Source organism: Oryza glaberrima, chromosome 11 (assembly GCF_000147395.1).
Source record: "Oryza glaberrima chromosome 11, OglaRS2, whole genome shotgun sequence".
Taxonomy (NCBI): domain Eukaryota; kingdom Viridiplantae; phylum Streptophyta; class Magnoliopsida; order Poales; family Poaceae; genus Oryza; species Oryza glaberrima.
In genome coordinates, this window is record NC_068336.1 from 24,519,295 (window position 1) to 24,538,357 (window position 19,063).

The 19,063-nt window shown below is 44.1% G+C and overlaps 2 protein-coding genes and 2 pseudogenes across 2 annotated transcripts; 1 reads left to right on the plus strand and 3 right to left on the minus strand.

Moving 5' to 3' along the window:
* Positions 1–1,135: 1,135 nt before the first annotated feature.
* On the minus strand, positions 1,136–2,752 carry LOC127755477 (uncharacterized; annotated as a pseudogene).
* Positions 2,753–4,005: 1,253 nt separating this feature from the next.
* LOC127755233 (uncharacterized) lies at positions 4,006–5,735 on the minus strand. The gene is made up of 2 exons (XM_052280891.1): positions 5,174–5,735; positions 4,006–5,072 (listed from the first exon to the last, which is right to left on the minus strand). Exons 1-2 carry the CDS (start codon positions 5,612–5,614, stop codon positions 4,896–4,898), a joined length of 618 nt encoding a protein of 205 aa, XP_052136851.1. The 5' UTR covers positions 5,615–5,735; the 3' UTR covers positions 4,006–4,895.
* Positions 5,736–7,394: 1,659 nt separating this feature from the next.
* LOC127755218 (uncharacterized) lies at positions 7,395–8,907 on the minus strand. Its single transcript, XM_052280877.1, has 2 exons — positions 8,351–8,907; positions 7,395–8,235 (listed from the first exon to the last, which is right to left on the minus strand). The coding sequence occupies exons 1-2, from the start codon at positions 8,828–8,830 to the stop codon at positions 8,002–8,004; spliced, it is 714 nt and encodes a 237-aa protein (XP_052136837.1). The 5' UTR covers positions 8,831–8,907; the 3' UTR covers positions 7,395–8,001.
* A 3,296-nt stretch (positions 8,908–12,203) lies between these two features.
* On the plus strand, positions 12,204–18,222 carry LOC127755065 (calmodulin-binding protein 60 B-like; annotated as a pseudogene).
* Positions 18,223–19,063: the final 841 nt, after the last annotated feature.

Here is a 19,063-nt window from a genome sequence, read left to right on the forward strand (position 1 = left end):
TCGCCACGATGTCGTCTTTAGAAATGAGCAGCCTTCCCTCCGACGACTCCTTCGATGTTGTCTTGATGAAGCTAATACTTGTGGACTGAACGTGTTCGGCGCCCTGATCGGATTGTGGTTTCAGCTTGGAAAGAAGTTTTCTCCCATTCTATGCAACTCCAACATATGTAATAGCAACGGCGCTGTCGTTTTGCCTGTCCTATGTAACCTCCTTTTTAATGAAACCTCTGATCAATTGAAAATTCAGGTGGGGAATTTTTCCCCTCCGGTGTTTATCCAAAAAGAAAACACCATATACCTTAATTTTATTTATTTAGAAACCCTATCGTTTCCGTTTTTATGTCTTTTTTATTTGTGTTATTATCTTATAGTGGTTATTTTCCTCTAATTAATAGCTCTGTATATGCTAAAAATTTTAGTTTTCTTATGTTGCAGGTCGTATACATCTTTTCTGCGGCCAGCAGTCTCGTTCAGTGTGTGGTGCGCATTGTTGGACCAGAGCGGTTTGCAAAATGGGCTAAACAACTGTGGGCCAAGACGTGTTGTGGTTGATTGGTTCGATGAGGTATATACGAGATACTATAATAAGCTATCTAACGAGAATTAAAAAGGTGCAATATTTGACATATCTATCTTGATTTGTAGGAGGCTGCACTGTTGCAGCGCGTGCTAATGGAGAGTGCTGAAGGAATTTTTTTTTGTTGGGGGTAAATTCACATTATCTAGCTATGATCAATATTTTCTGTTTTGACATTGAATACCAACTTAATTTTTTTTATTGAGTAGTTCGCATACTTATAGTAGTAAGTAGAATTTAATTTGATAAATGTTGCCGGTTTTGTCAAAACACATAGGGTACGATGTGGACTAGTACATGTATGTGTTTGGCATGATGGTTTTGTCCCCAGACCTCTAATGTTCTTGAATCTCGACTCCATGCAGCCAGACTGCCTGTTTCAATTAATTCGAGTTTGCTTAAGGCTGGGTGAATCTGTAGACTTGGAAAAATCGATTTGTTTTGCTATTTGTCTCGCTCTACACACATCTCGGCATGTTTCTAGAAATCACGTTTACCGCCCATGCGCGCGCACGACGGCCATGCTCTGGCTCGCGCGCGCCGTGCGCACGCACAGCCGCATGATCACCATGGTGTGCAGCTGGCCGTGGGCGGCGCGCCCAATCCGGACGGTCGGGGATCAGTGCGACGAACGCCACGCAGCCGCGCCGCGCTCGCCGCCGGCGTGCAGTGGTGACCAGCGCGCGCGCGCGCATGATGACAATACAACGCGGCGATTCGGGAAGCGCCGGAGACAGAATTGAGGAGATGCAATGCAAGCTGACCTGATAGATCTTCATCATGATCATTGTACGTCATGCACGCATGGACAATGTCACAATGGTGGTCCCCCGTTCGTCGGACCACATGGATTAATGGACATGGCGACCATGTCCTTCGTCGGCCTCGTCACTGCCCTCGCCGGCGTAACGGCGTTGCAGAGTACTCTGCAACTGCGAGTCCGTCGTGGACTCGTGGGTTGCTCTTCACCGGCCAAGTGCTCAAACTGCGCGCATGCACTAGCTTGATCGATCAAATGGCAGGTAGAGATGCTATAGAGGGATTTTGCTCAGGGATAAGCAACCCTGGCATGGTGATCCTGACCGATCCTGTCCGCGAGCTACGACGAACGTTCTCGCCACGCCGCGCGCGCGCGCACGACAGCCGGTTCACGGCCATGCCCAGGCTCGCCGCTTTTGCCCGCCGCACGCAGCTGAAGCGGCATGGTCTCCACCGTGTAATGTAAGTCGCGTTTGCCGGCGCAACGAGGGCACCGGGGGTCCGCCTCAGCGATGAGCACGTAGGTGAGGCAGGACGGGCAGGCGGCCGCACGCATGGACGGGCTCGCGGGCGTCGCCGCGCCGCCCGCCAGCGGTGAGCGGTGGCGCTTGCCGATGGAGGAGGAGGACGCCGACGATGACGACGACGTGGCCGGGGGAGGCACGCACGGCGGCGGCGGCGGCGGCCGACCTCCCGGCCGTGGCGCGCTCGAGCGCGGAGCGGACCATGTCGAGCGTGTAGACCGCGGCGGCGGAGGACGGGCAGCGAAGGCAGGTTGAGGTCTTGGTGGCCGACATGGACGCCCTGGAGCCGAGGAGTCAGAAACGTCTTCCCTGACTGCAAGAAGAAGAAAAAAAAATCAATGAACTCCATTTCTTCAAGATTAAACCAAGAACAGGGCAAGATCAGAGCCTCATGAAACTAAATTCAGATGGAACAAGTTTTTTTATGTTCTTCATATGAAGAACAGAGTGCTTAATCTCCTAATATTCGGAAGAAATACAGCATGCAACACATGAACCGATCTCTGATAGTTGTAAACATTGGCAAAATTGTTTCCGATCAAAGCAAAAAACAAATAACCGAACGAATGGAACAGTTCATCTCAAAATTCGTCGACACAAACAGAGGCGCAGAAACATAAACCGAAACTCTGAGGAGCTGTGGAGATGGAGCGGTGGGCGCCGGCGAAGAAGGCCGGGATCACCGACGAGGTGGTGGTGGAGGTGTGGGGGCAGAGGGCGAGGGGCCAGGAGCTCGCCGGCACCCCTTGCCGCCACAGGGATATGGTCCATATGGAGGATGCCGCTGGCCCCGCCCCTACGCCGTGCTGTCCGCGGAGCTCCGGTCGGGGGGCGGCGCTGACCATGCCCGCCGCCGCCGCCTGAGCTCGCCTACTCCGCCGTCTACCCGCGCCGTCCGCTGCCCAGGAAGGAGAGAGAGGGGAAAGGGAAGAAGAGAGATAAGAGAGAGGGAAGAAGAGAGGAGTGAGACTGACATGTGGGGCCCACATGGGCCCCACAATTTTAAAATTATTTTTTGTGTGCAGCTGACATGTGGGGCCACACTTTTTATTATCTTTTCGAGATATAATTGCCACATAAGCGCCACGTCGATGCCACGTGGGATGGAGACCTAGTCAAACAAGTCACGTAAGCGCCACGTCAGCTAAAACAGCCTTCAAAACCGCCGAGGGACCTCGTTTGCTCGGTTTCATAAGTTGGGGGACGGGTTATACCCGGTTTTGCGGTCAAGAGACTAAAAATCGGATTGGGCGACAAATAGAGAGATCGAAAGTGAACTTATTCTTTCAAATACCAAACTGTACAAGTCTGCGCTGCTGCACTAGTCAATGCAGCGATGTCACGTTCAGTTGATGCCGTGTGGTTGGCGATGGAGAAGTTCTGGTATTCTCCGGGAAGACGGGTTCGATCTTGGAATCTTCGGCACGTCCACCTTTGTCAAAATTCACTGCGTCTCGAACTTCCGATCGAATCTCCAAAAATGTAAACAGAAGCATAACCAGCTTTTAAGAGCAAGGTCAATAGTGCAGCCCACTACTAGCTCCAAATCATCTATAGCCAATGTAATAGCCAATTCATACAATAGTTGCTTACTATACTATTAATACCTGGTCCCACCTGTCATACACACATTACGTCTTGGAGTCTGTGCTGCAGCTGGCTACAAATCTGTAGCCCGCTGCTCTTCTCTCTCTTCCTTTATCTCTTTAAAATATGTTTATAGCTGGCTTATAGCCTGCTATTGTACCTGCTCTAATATCATTCCGGAGCATATACATATATACTTAATCACTCTATTTCATATTATAAATAGTTTTAACTTTTGTTCTCTGTTTCATATTATAATAAGTTATTTTTACTTTTTTTCATGTCAAACTTATTTAATTTTGATCGACTTTATAGTAAAATTTACTAACATTGACAAAACTAAATTAATTTCGTTAAATGTAATATTAAATATATTTTGATAATATGTTTGTTTTGTGTGAGAAATGTTGATATATTTTTCTATAAAAACTTTATCAAACTAAAAAAGCTTGATAAGGGGGAAAAAAAATCTAAAGTGACTTATAATATGAAATAGAATGAGTAATTTGTTCAAATTTTTTATTATTATGTAGAGCATCCGAAGATCACACAGACAATTACAACATGACGGAAATTTGACGACTAGACTCGACTACATACATATGTGTACTAAAAACACAACACTACAAACTTACAACACAATACAGTCTTGACAATACAGACATATACGACACGACATAAAAAACTTGCAGTACAGTACATACTTGACAACATAGACATGTAGAACATGACATAACGAACTTACAATACAATACAGTATAGACTCGACAATATAGACATGTAGAACACGACATAAAAAAAACTTGCAGTATAGTACAGACTTGACAACATAGATATGTAGAACATGACATAACGAACTTACAATACAATGCAATACAGTACAGACTCAACAACATAGACATGTAGAACACGACATAACGATCATAACGATCTTACGGTACAGTACAGTACAGACTCGATCATAATGCAACTACCGTATTTATTAAAATATCACGATGAAGCTAGCTAGGAACGGGAGGGTGTATATATATCGAATCTGAATTTGATCAAGAGATTAATGAAACACAGTCGAGATGATATCCAAAACCCATTCCGATGCCACCCAAATGCATGATGTGGAAATCCATGTGTTGTGTGTGTAGCGTCACGTAGACCATGGATTTCCTGATACCCAAAGATATGAAAGAAAATGACGTTTTTTTTTACCTGTTCCGGGAAATCATGCAGTACCCTTAGCGCTTAATCTCGATCGGTGCTCGCCGCCGCGATTCCTTCGATGACGATATATCGCCGCCGCTGCGCCACCGTCGTCGTCAACATCATCACATGAGATGAGATGGTGATTGGCCGGTTTGATCATGGATCAAGCACGAGCTGCGCCCGCGCAGCCGCCGGAGCTTAGATGCTTGCATGGCTTTCCTCCGTCGATCCGTCGCGCGGAGGGTCACTCACATCACGGAGCAGGAGGTGGAGCCCTCCTCCTCTATCATGAAGTGGTGGTGCACATGGCAGATGGGAACGCCGGCGACGTCGTCGACGGCGCGGTGGCGGCGCCGTGGCTGGCCGGCCGCCTTATTATTGCCTCTCCTCCATCTACCGCCCTTTCCTCCATTGTTCTCCCTGACCTGCTTCGAACAGAGTGAATAAGAAGGTTGATCAGCTCAATCGACTAAAGAAAAATAAACTACAAACTAATTTGGATGATCCATGTATATAATATTATTACTGGGTTGTTTGCACGGCGATAATTGTCCATCATGCTGCGGACGGCAATGGCGGCTTGGAGGTCGACGAGGCAGCTGGTGATCCTACCGTTGACGTCGTCGAGCTTGGCGGCGAGCCCGTCGCTGGCCACGAGCCTGTGGAGCTGGAGCCTGGAGAGAAGACCGCCGTTGTTGCTCCTGCTCCGGCGACCGCAGGACTCGGCGAGCTTGAGCGCGTCGTCGATGGCGGCCTTGAGCCTGCACAGGATCCCCCGCGTCGTCGTCGCCGCGTCGCCGCCGCTGGCCGCCTTCCTGTACTCCCTCAGGACGCCTTTGACTTCCTTCGCTCGCAGGGCGAGCTCCCGGCACCTGGCCTTGTTCCGGCGAGCCGTCTTCACCGCCTTGATGGTCGCCGAAACCACCTTCCACATCGCGCCCAGGATGATGTTGCCCGCCGGCTCCATCGATCTTTGAACTAGTTGTTGATCAGAGCAGGCGAGCAGCTGCTTTTGCTTGGTTTCGCTAACGTTGTGTTCATGTGTTGCTCTAGCAGGATGGGGAAGGGTGGACTTATCATGGAGGCCATTGACGGCTGGCCGAAGTGCCGAACGGATTAAAGCCCAATTCTTTCCTAATTAATACGTACATTCTACATTGTTTTTTTGTTTGTAAGCTTTTTAAATTGTTAAATGGTATGTATTATATGAAAACTTTTTATATAAAAGTTGCTTTAAAATATCAAATAAATCAATTATTCAAATTTATAATAATTAAAACTCAATTAATCAAACATTGATAGCTTTTTTTTTTAAATACCTTTGATGACAATTATAAGTTATGCTTCTAAATTTTATCTCAAACTAGGTTTCTAAGTTTTATATTAAAAATTTTGATATCTTGAAATAACTAGCATATAGAAATACCAAAGTTTTATACTTAAAAAATATGTTACTTCCCGATACTTTCTTAAAGATGATAAAATCACTATATTATAAAATATGGGGTTTTGTGTTACCAATGTCCTAAAACCTGTGGTTTTATAAAATTTGCTTCAAAATAAATGATATGTACATAGTAAAATGAATAGTTAAAATTTATGTATAAACGACAACAACATCATCTGTTAAAAAAGTAAGATGAGTATTGTGCTGTAACGTAATATAACCTAGTCGTCCACTCCACGGGTACGGTCAATGGGGGCTTGCACAACGCGGTGGTTAGTTGGATTGGCTGCTTCTGTGTGGTTTCGTGCAGAAATTTGCAAATAACGATAACCAAGGGATATGGACAAGGAGGTAAGACTAGCGATTGCAATGGCTGATTGTATACTTTAGTATTACCTCTGCTTTCTCATGTTTGTTTCAGTGACGGTGATAGGAGTACAGTACAAGAGCTTACCTAAACTACTAGTATCAATTATTGAATCCTCATACCAAATTTCTTCATAACTTTCTGTAGAGCTAATCATGTTCTTGTTATAAAAGGTTGTACGTGGTGCACCACATCAAATACGCTGCAATCCAATATAGATTTGAGTGATAGACAACATTTACTTGCAATTTTTATAATTTCAAAATTGTTTGGCATCCTAAATATACTAGTCTAACCAAACCAGACAATACGTTTGCTAAACATTGTCATTGCTTACCAAAAATAATTGGCAAGGCTCACAATGGCTTGGAACCAAACGGCTCTTAAACTCCGACCCCCATTGATCAAGAGACGCAAAGTTCTTGTCCTCTTGAGAACCAAACGGGTTGGAGCTTGGAATGGAGATTGTTTTTTTTCCCTTGAGAGGACATCACTCGTGTTGTGTATGGCGTTTAAAAAGTCATAAAAAATGATAAGATAAATTAATATGTAATATGTCATTTCACAAACATACATTTTTAAATTTGACTCACACACTTAGAAACAAAAATAACAAATTTAACGGTAAATTATGCGTTTTATTCAGAGTCAAATTTATTTTTTTTTATTAAACTTGTATAAGTTAAATTTTAACTTTCATGTTTGTGGAGTGACATCACATATTTATCTATCTTACTATCTTTTTATTTTTTATGACTTTTTGAGCAATATGAAAAAACAAGGGATCATCCCCTTGAGAAATAAATAGAGTTTCCTGCTTTGAATCTTGTGTACGTACATCACCTTGTCAAAATTCGTTGCGTCCCAATTCATAGCATCATCTTCAAAATCCTCCAAGAACAAAAACGACAGATATATAACCTTATAATATCATTTCGGGGGCATAAATATTATTGATTCAAACTTATTATTACTACTCCCTCATCAGAGCGTACGTCTGAAGAGCATACAGAATTACAAATTGAAGCAAACATGACGGGATACTAGGCCACACAGATACACAGTGTACAGTACAGACTCGACCACAAATTCATAATACAACTACTCCTACTTAGGAGTATTAAACTACTAATTATTACGATGAAGCTAGGAATGGATGGATATTTATATATCCGATCTGAATTTGATCAAGAAATTAAATGTAGTCAAGATGATATACCCAGACCCTATTCCTTGGCAACCCAAATGCATGATGTAGAAATCCATGTATAGTGTAAATCATCACCTAGTCCATGGATTTCTGGATACCCAAATATGCAAGAAAAATGAAGCTTTGATCCGTTCGGAAATCATGCAGTACCCTTTGTACTTGATCTCGACCAGCTCTAGCCGCCGCCGCAACGATTCTTCCGATGTCGCCACGGCGGCGGCGCCGCCACCGTCGCCATCACAGGTGGTGATGGATATATCAAGCACGAGCTGCGCCCCGCGCAGCCGCCGGAGCTCAGATGCTTGCATGGCTTCCTCCGTCCGTGGCTCATCACATCACGGAGCAGGAGGTGGGATCCTCCTCCATGGAGTGGTGGTGGTGGGGGTGGACATGGCAGAGTGGAACGCCGGCGCCGGCGCTGGGGCGAAACTGCGGCTGCGGCGGCGGCGGCCCGGCCGCCTTCTTGCCTCCCCTCCGTTTGCCTCCCTTCCCTCCATTCTGCTGCTGCCCGCCGCCCCTGTTCCATCCATTGTTGCCGTTCTTGCCGGTGTTGATGATCTCCCGCTGCGACCGCGTCCACGAACAATGGAGAGAAGAAGATTGGTCAGCTCAGCTCGATCAATTGGATAAAGAAAAAAAACTAGGATTAGTTTGATGATTCATCATCCATGTGTCTTACTGAGTTGTTTGCGCGGCGTTGATTGGGTTGATCGCGAGAGCCAGCGGCGAGCTTGTCGAGCTTCTTCTCGATGCGGCTGCCGTTCGCGGCCTGGCGGTCGATCTTCTCCTCGATGCGGACGCCACTGGCGGCCTGGAGGTCGACGAGGCAGTTGCTGATCCTGGCGTTGACGTCGGCGAACTTGGCGGCGAGCCCGTCGCCGGTGACGAGCATGAGCGGCCAGGACAGGCAGCCGCCGCCGCTCTGGCAGGACTCGACGAGCTGGAGCGCGTCGTCGAGGGCGCCCCTGAGCCGGCGCAGGATGTTCGCCGCCGTCGCGTCGCCCCTCGCCACCGCCTTGGAGTTGGAGTCCGGTAGGATCTTGGCGACCTGCTGGGCGCGCTCGGCGAGCTCCTTGCAGCACGTCGCGTTCCGGCGAGCCGTGCTCACCGCCTTCGAGATCGCCTGCACCACCTTCAAGATCGCGCTCACCGACTCCATGTGTTTTTGAGTTTATTGTTGATGAGTGATCAGATCACCTGCTGCGCTTGCTTGGTTTCGCTAATGGTTGAGGTGTTCTTGCAAGAGGTGGAAGACGAGTAGCACTCAACTTATTGTCATGGAGGCTATCTATCGATGGTTGGCCAAACGGAGTTGGTGCTACAATGGCACAACTCAACGTCGGAATTGGGATTGGGCTCGTTTTCCGAATTACTAAACGATGCATTTCATATCTAAAAACACTTCATATTATAGTTTGTTTTAAAAAATAAATTAGTTAATTCTTAATTAATCGTGTGTCAATAACTCATTATTTTTTCCGACCACAGCCTTAGGCTTACTATTGCAATAGGATATCATGTCTACTCTCTCCGTCCTGAAAAAAAATGAATCTATAACTGGATGTTACATACTATAGTACTATAAATCTGGATAAATATTTGTTCAGATTCGTAGTACTAAAATGTGTCATATTCAGTATTAGATCGGTTTTTTATGGGACGGAGAGAGTACATGAGAAGGATGCTTTGGATCAGTTTTCCTTTTATTACATGTATATACGCACATACAGCAGTTCAAACGCATATTCACGTATCCACCCATGTGCCCCGAACAGTCTAACACACGCACGCTAATAAGAGTGATAGAAGAGATAATTGTGTCTCATCATATATATACTTCCTCTATTTTTAAATATGTGACGCCGTTAACTTTTCGCATAATGTTTGACTATTCGTCTTATTTAAAATATTTGTATAACTATCATTTATTTGTTGTAACTTATTTTATCATTAAATAAAATAAAATTTTATCTTATACTAAATTTTTAAATAAAATGAATAGTCATATTTTTTTAAAATAAGTCAACAGCGTCGTACCTTTTAAAATAGAGGGAGTAATATTCAATTTGACCATGATCGAAATGGTATGATCCGTGATCAAAGTAGAGTGTTGCATAAAACTGTAACCGAATATTTGCACTCACGCTCGCTCACTCAGGGCCTGTTTAGTTCCCAAATTTTTTTTTTCCAAAAACATCACATCGAATCTTTGGACACATGCATGAAGCATTAAATATAGATAAAAAGAAAAACTAATTGCACAGTTATGGAAGAAATCGCGAGACGAATCTTTTAAGTCTAATTAGTCCGTGATTAGCCATAAGTGCTACAGTAAACCACATGTGCTAATGATGGCTTAATTAGTCTCAAAATATTCGTCTCGCGGTTTCTAGGTGAGTTCTGAAATTTTTTTTCATTCCTGTCCGAAAACTCCTTCTGACGTCCTGTCAAACGTTCGATGTAACACCTAAAAATTTTCTTTTCCCCAACTAAACACACTCTCAGTGGATAATCAGTAGGCTGAGTGGAGAGGAGGATGACTGCAAGTCAACGGTCAATGGAGCTTCGGTTACGCGGTGGTTAGTTGGCGTTGCTTGCTTTCCCCGCGGTTTCTTGAGAAAGTTTGCAAATTGCCAAGAGGATGGACAGAGAAGAAGACTAGGCTACGGCTTAATTATAACATGAAGTTTAACAATTATTCTAACATGAAGTTTAACAATTGATTTCTTCACGTACATCAGTGAGGATGATAGGAGTACGGTGCAGCACTTTTCGTAAACTAGCAATAATTGTGTCTCTTTTGATCCCAAACTTCTTTAATTACAACCTTGTCTAGAGCTAATCATATGCTTGATGTAAATTTGTACGTGGTGACATCTCACACACCACTCCAACTCGCTCTAGTACAATAGATTCAAGTGTTATACATATTCTTACTTGACATTTTTATATACTTTTCAAAATTATATGATGCTTTCCTATGTTAAAATATAGAGCATTTTTCCCATCCTTTAGGAGGTACCACAAGGTACCATGAGGTACCAATCTAATCTAACCGTTGGTTTAGTATGGGTATGATGGGGCTAAAGAAATTGTTGTCTGCCACGTAGCATCGAAGTCGCCGCTAATCACTGCCGTCTGCCGCCGCCTCATCCGTCGCATCCTGCCATCGTGCCGTCGCGGCCGCCGTCGCATCCGCCGTCGCTACCGCCGCCGTCGCCGTCGTCGCATCAAAGCGCCGCCTCCACCCGGCCGCATCCCGCCGTCGCCGCCGCCGCATCCCGCCGTCGCCGCCGCCGTCGTCGCATCGAAGCGCCGCCTCCACCCGGCCGCATCCGCCATCGCATCCCGCCGTCGCCGCCGCAGTCGCATCGGAGCCGCCGCCTCCACCCTGCTGCATCTACCGTCGCATCCCGCCGTCGCCGCCGCAGTCGCATCGAAGCGCCGTCTCCACCCGGCCGCATCCACTGTCGCATCCCACCGCCGCCTCCACCCTGCTGCATCCGCCTTCGCATCCCGCCGTCGCCGCCGTCGCGCCGTGCCAGCCGTCGCATCCTCCCTGCCGGCTCCACCCTGCTGCTCTCGCTGTCACATCCTCCCCGCCGCCTCCACTACGCAGCAGCCGCGTGCGAGCGCGGTACCGAGGGTTAGGTCAGAGAAGTATTGATGCGAAGTTACAATGATACCCTCCCATCTCAAAAACTGAAATGCGGTACCATGCAGTACCACGCGGTATCGAGGGTTTCCTCACCGTTAGATCACACGGAATCAACGGCTAGGATATGGTACTGCCTTCCCTCAAGGACAGTAAAAAAGCTCTAAAATATAAGGATTCTACGTTGTCCTAGATAAAACTTTTCTAACTTTTATCAGGTTTTGTAGAGATAAATATTAACATGCATATACAACATCGAAGAAGTAAACTATGAAAAATACATTTCATAGGGACTAATGTTGCTCTTTTGATAGTCGCATCGAAGGAGAGATAAGGAGAGAGAGGAAGAGAGATGTAGAGAAAAAGAGCAAGTGGACACTAGGAACTAAAATGCAAAATGATTATTTAGAAGTGGGTGTTTTTATTTCTTTTGAAAATGATTGGTGGGAGAGGAGGATGCGTCTAGTGTGAACATGTTAGATCTAATGGTGATGGTGGAGATGGATGGTTGCATGTTTCCACCCCAAATGGGGGTCGCATCTGAAACGTTCCCCACAATATAGTGGTATGCTTACATTTGTATTCAAAAAGTTTTTTTTTCTAATATTAGTACATTTAGATCCATTAGTTACCAGAAACCGTATATGTCATAAATAAACACCAAAACGTATTAGAGAAGCAGGGAGTAATAACTTATCAATGGCACTTGTAAAAATGAGTTACTGAGAGTCCCTCTCAACTTCTCAAGTGAGATTTGAGCTTCGTTTTGTGGGCCTAGTCCACTAGGCGTGGAATACATAGGCTTCAAATTGGGCCGGATTTAAGCCTTGCAAGGCCTTGAGTGGTTGGGCCTTATTTACGCCCGTCGAAACGAGGCCTCGTCTTCGCTGGTTCTGTCACGCAAGCGCTCTACTGGTTGCCGCCGGCGGCGGCGGGTGCGTGTCGCCGCCGGCGAGGGGGAGGGGAAGTACGGCGGGCGGGAAGCGCGCGGCGGCGTGGGCGCTGGCGGTGCCCGACGAAGCGGAGTGCCTCGGCGGCTGTTGAGGAGCTCCCGAAGCCTTGCCACGCCGCCGCCCGCCCGCTTCTGCCGCAACCAATGGCGCGACGAGATCGAGCTTGCCGGCGGCGGCGCCTCCTCCTCCTCGTTTTCCGACCGCTCCGCTCAACATTTGGAGGATGCGGGATGCCTGATATGTGGCCATGAAGTCTGAAGAGGCCAAGGCGAGGGGGAGCGACGCAGAGGTGTTCGGCGAAATGCCGCACAGGGGGAGGGATCGTGACATCGTGTTTCATAGAGACGCGGTCGCCGGTCTCCATCGAATCCACAGTTCTCAGTCCAGGGTCCAGCTTGTCAGTTTAGGAGTCGACGCGCTTCAATCCAAGGAGTTCGGCAGTCGGCAGACGTAGCTGTTGGTGGTAAGTCTTGCACAACCCAAAGCTCCAAAAAAAGTTTCGTTTTTTATTTGCACATATTGTTTGAACCCACCAAAATCAATGGAGAACTATTACGAATATGGGGGCTTCGTGTTAAATTCCAATGGGATATATACTTTGGCGTTTTTTTTGGAAAGTGAAACGAAAGCCCATCTAAAAAGTATCAGCTGTCAAAGAAAACAAAAGAGTATCAGTAGACAAAAGAAAAAGGAATATAGAATCATTTGCACAAGCATAAAAAAAGAATATCATTGGTTCGAACAATACAGGGAATCAAACGCATCCAATGATTCCCTGCACCACATTGCATCGGTTGAAGTTTCATGGAACAGTCATGCCGATGACTCTGTCTCTGAGAAAAGAGTGGCTTCATTTCTGAGAAAAGAAAGCTGTCAATGCTCTGTTTTGTGAAGGGACAAAATCTAGGAAATCTGCGTCAAAGGAAGATTACACGAGTATTCCTGTCCTCCCTGTTCAAACTTCCAAGAAAGAAAGGTATCCTTGTCATGTCCCATATAATAATAGTCTAGCAGTCCAGTGAACTGCAAGAAGCTTCCATCCATCGCAGCACAGTACCACACTCACAGGCAACCTCCTTTCCTTTTCCCCCAACATCTGTGGGCAATGTCTGTAGCCCTGCCTCAGGATCATGAAGAGGACAACGATGAAGGATCGCACAGATCACCGCCGGCGAAGCGATTACGGAGCTCTTGTGATTTTGAGTGAGCTCACTTCTACAAGCTTGCTACACTTATGTTTCACCTTTTGCAGTATTTTGTTTGATCTAATCACAAAAGTAGTATCTTTTATGTGCCATATTCTGTTCGTTTATGTAAATTCTTCTCCCCACCTCGATTAATCTGCTTAGCAAAGGGAAATCGGAACAGTATTTAGTTTCTCCAGTTTATTCTCATCCAAACTCGGCAACCTGTGGTGGTGGTTCAATATGCAAAACCACTTTTAGCCTTGTCTTCAGAACTCCGGTGGGTTCCAAGTTTTTGTTTTCTAGACAACAACCATGTTTGTTGATCACCACTGTAAAAAAAGAAGTAAGTCAATAAATCCCTCTCCTGACAACAGCATCGTAGCTTAGCAGCCGGGAGCTGCCAGGCGCTCGTGCCAACCTTGTGTTCAAGTGTGTCTTGATCCATATTTTCTCACTATCTTATTCCCTCCCGCTATAAAGAAACCCTTCTCTACTAAGAAAATTGGTTATTTATAATCTGTATGTGATTTATGTAAATATAATAATTTAGGGGAAATAGTACACATTGCAGTATATACACCTTTAGTTAGAAGAAAGTATTGCAAAAACACTTCCCAATAAAATGGGCACAATATGCTGTGAAATGGAAAGAAAATAAACAGATGATGACTACCTACAGGCTACAGCTGATCTTTTGACATGAACTTTCACTATTAAGCTAGCCTAGTGAGGTAAGAAATTGAGCTTATTTTCTTTCGCATGCATGACAGTGACAAGCAGACTGAAATGTTCCAGGAGATTCTATGGATGAATCGAATGATGCAGCAGCAAAATGAGAGGATCGAATTCGTGCTTAGGGAGAATCAGGAGCTCCGAAAAAAAGTTTCCAGCCTAACAGAGGTAAGAGCTTACAGCCTCATCAGATGGCTATATGCGGAAAATATGCCATTTGGCGTATTCGCGAAAAAAATATAATTTGTAATTACAACTTTTACAGTTATGTTCGTAGCGACTTAGATGACAATCTTGTCATTAATATATTTTCCTTTGCTTTAAGTTTTTGAGTTGTACATGGAGTTACAGCATACCTGCTTTAAGTTTTTGAATTGTACATGAATTAATAAAAAAAAAGGTTTTGTGCTATTTTAACTGATGTTATGATGTTATATTGTTAACAGACGAAGAAGCACATTTTTGTAGTTCTTCATTTGTAGTTTCACATATGTTGAATTTACACCTATAAACTGACATAGTGTCTATCTCTTTTTATAGAAACATAATGTTTATCTCTGTTGCAAGAATATGCAATTTTATTTACTTTGCTGTAAAGGACTAAAAAACACTGTAGTTGCATCATCTTTCCAGCTTTCCTTTTGTTTTGTTTTTGCTACGTCAGTTGTCAATTGACTAGATATTTTATCCGATGTTGAAACAAAAAAAAGATTATATAAATAGTGGAATCATCTTCTAAAGGTCAAAGCGTTTGGATTTCAGTTGCAAAGAGGTGGGTGGAGTTAGGGAGGTATGGAATGTACTAGCCACAAATTGGGATGTTGTCCCACATGCTGTCGTCACTGTGGGTTTGAGCAATCATGATGATCTTAATTTATTTATGAAGCCCTTCTTATTTCTTTAAAGTCTTAATTGGCTTGTTTGCCTATTGGGGAGGGTTAACAATGATCAAAGGGTTCAGCTTGCTTGGTGGCCTAACTTTGCCCATGGTGTTCGACTAGAATCTCTAATGATGAAAATGGTTGAATTTTGAAGGCTGCAGCAAGGCTCTCGGTGAAATGACATCCAAGGCTTTCACAAGTTCTCAAAAAAGTGCTAGCTAAAATTAAACCGAGCACTTTTTTTCTCGAGAAAGTTGCAAGCTAAGAGTTGAGGGAAAAGAGAACACCTATTTCATCATATCTCATTCTCATATAGTCGTGCATATATGGGATACCTGTATTGCTCTTTGTTATTCTTCTTTGTTTCTTTGAATACATATAAGTAACTGCCATATATTAAAGTTCAACATTGTATGTTTATGATGTCTTTGCACTATTTTTTAGGATGTTACCTGATCAGAACTGCAGCATACCACTTCGATTACAATTTGTGAATTCATGCAATAACGATAAGTATTCAACACACAAAATAGAAGCAGACGACGAGAGCCCCCTTCAGGTAGCCATATATGATCATAACAACAAGATTGTAACAAGTGAACCATTTTTTTCAATGAGAGTTCAGATTGTAGCCATCGATGGTGACTTTGATGATGATCATAAAGGACAGTGGACTGAAGAGTACTTTCATAGTAAAATAGTACCTGGACGACCTCGAAAAGGACATTTGCTGTCCGGGAAGCTGTATTTTAGGCTGCAAAATGGTGTGGGTTATCTCAATGCCAAGTTCCAAGACAATTCTAGTTTTGTTCCAAGCAAAAAGTTCAAGTTGGGTGTTATGGCAGCTGATGAAAGAATCTCAGAAAGAATTCAAGAAGGAATAACTGAATCTTTTGCTGTGAAGGATGTTCGGGGATACTGTGAGTTCATGCTATTCTATTATATTTTTAAGACATTATTTTGCTCCTCTGTGCTGTTATGTCTGTTATCCATTAACCTGGAAGGTGCAAACAGTGTGAGTAGTAAGAACAATTTAGGGATCATGATAACTAGTTGGTAACCCGTGTGAATATTACATAATTTATCAATATGTAAACTTTGTGTTTAGATACTTAAGAACATTTAAAACTTGGCCACCATCCATTTATTTTACAGAAAAAACCTTTTCATACATCAATATTTTTCAAAGGACAAAAGCCAGGATAACTACATGGAATGTCTTTCTCTGCAGTAACAAAGAAGAATCCCAATCCATCCCCACGTGATGCTGTACATAAACTGAGCAAAATTGCAAAGAATGGTGACAGGCACAAGTTACTAGAGCAGAAAGGTATCAAGACAGTGGAGGACTTCTTATCTTTCAACAATAAGAATCCAGATGGTCTGCGTAAAGTATGAGAATGAATTATTAACACTGTTATTTTGCTAACTTATTTGTTCTCCTATACAATATCACCAACAGTTCCTCCTTTTCTTTTCTTTTCTTTTTAATATCACCCTATGTAGATTTTGGGAAAGATATGTGACCAAGATTGGGATTTGATCATTAGTCATGCTCTGAAATGTAATCCAAGACCAGGAATTTACTCTAGTTGCCTTCAAGAGAGTAATGTGTCTCATGAACTTGAGGCATTTTTTAGAAGCAATGGCAGCTATTACCTTCAGGGATCATGCTCAATGCAACCAAGTCATACACCACAAGGTAGGTTTGGCCTGGCTTCTCTTGAGTAATTTGATTGCTTCCATTCTCCATTCATGGTATGCTGCTGGAGGTAGTTCCTTGTTTCTTTGGATATCCCAATGGAAGTTTATTGATTCTTCAAAAACTCACAGAACAACTTGATGTTCAAGGAGCTCGCCAGCAAATTTCTTCAATCGTGTAATGGACTATCATCTGGCGGATTATCCGTGATTGTGCCAAATAGGTCCAAGTTCCAACCAGACACTTCAGACCAAAACTTGATGCATCATGGTAATTGGCCTTTTTCTCTGTGGTGTGTATATTTTGTATGTCATCAGTTTTAAAGGTGGATTTGCTCTGAACTTTCTACAGGACAACTTGAGCGCATCCAAGTTGTCGACCCACAAGTTTCATCGGTAGGAAATGAGGTTATGTCAGTTTCATCCATGGATAACAATATGTTAGAAGTGTCGAGCTCACAGCAACAACATTCTTTGGAGCACATCAATACGGCTGAAATTGATGGTAGCAACTTTATTTCTGTGGCACTTTTTGTTAGTTAATGTTTTAGAATAATAGTCTGAAGTTTGCATGTTGTCATATTTTTCCAATAGGGAATGGATTATCACATGCTAATCCATCTGATTGGAATTCGTTGTTGGACTGGATCCATGGCCACGCAGATGTGCAGTTGGAATCTATGGTTAATGCACAGAGGAGAGAAAATTTGCTGAGTGAATATGTGGGGCGGGGGCAGCATGATTTCACGGGAACTCCTGGCTCAGGAGGTTCCTGCAGTGCAGCTGAGCAAAACTGGGGTCATTCGCCTGTCACTGCAGCAGAGCAAAACTGGGGTCATTCGCCTGTCAGTGAAGCAGGTAGCATGAACTACAATGGGGCTGTCAATGAAGCAGGCAGTTGGAGCCACAGGGGACTTTCTCCTTCACGGGCAGCAGGCAGTAGGAGACACAGGAGACATTCATTTTCACCTGCCAGGGGAGCTGGCAGTAGAGGACACAGGGGAGCACGCAATAGCAGCTACGGTGAACAAGTCTTTGGAGAAGCCAGTAGCAGCAACTACGTATGGTTTACCCCACTGCCACCTGTCTTGTTTCCAGACAATATCAGCAATACAAGTAAATATTTCACGGATCAAGAATAATATACTTCACGGATGAAACGGGTGATGCTTTTATGCAATTATGCCTCAGTTTATTCAGAAGCTATTCCCATCGGATTGATTGTATTCAGTTCAACTTTAAGGGCATATTTGGATGTTTTTTAGTATATTTACAAACCAGAGCTTTCAGTACATTTTATGCATACCATAGTTATATTTTTGCTTTGAGAAAAACCAAGGTGTGTTTAAATTTAGTACAATTCCATGCACTCCGTTGGTGTGTGGCTCTGAGCTGAAATCAGTGACCAACAACCCTGTTTGTTGTTCTTGTTTGTTCCTGTTATTTCCATGGCAAGGATGACGTTTTTTATGAAATGCCGTGCATTCCTGGTAATGCTCTTCTCTCTCTGTGTCTGTTTGTCTGTCTGCTGGAAATCTACATATGTCCAGTTTCAGAAACGAAGAAGGTGCCTAATAAGTTGGAATCATTCCCGTTTCAGAGTTTCTTCAAGCAGAGACAATTTGTAGACCTGTACAGTGCCTGGAAGCTAATCCTAAATTCAATCGGGTTAATTAGATCTATACCATTATAATTTTCACTGTTTTGAAATGTACTTACTATTCACATATTTAGGTACATATGCCATTAAAATTTTATACATATTAAAAATATGCCACTACTTACCTCCTCGAAACATTTGTTGAACCATTTTGCCCATTTCTTCTTTCTTCATCTCCTCTCCCTCTCTCCTGTTCATCTCCTTCTCCTCGCGGTCACCACCAAGCTGAGCACCACCATATGCAGCTCAGACACCACCACCTCCCCGTTCGTCAACACCCACATCCGCGGCCCCTTTCTCGCGCCATCTTCCAACAAGAAACAACACCAGAATGGAACCGCCCGCCAGCGACGCTGCCCACTGGACTGCTGTTCTTTTCTTCCATTTTTCGTCGTTTCATTTGGTGACAAGCATAACAAGTATGTGTGTATTTTATGTTTGGATGACTCTCACACAAACGGATCCTCTCGATCTCTCCATGGGCAAGCTAACACGATTGGATGTTTTCTTATCCATCCAGAATATATTCTATCTCCCATCGATTTATCCAGGTCTTTCACTCATTCGCCCGCTTTGGTGTTGGCTGTTTCAATCGATTCCTCGTTCGCCCCTTTTAATTTGGG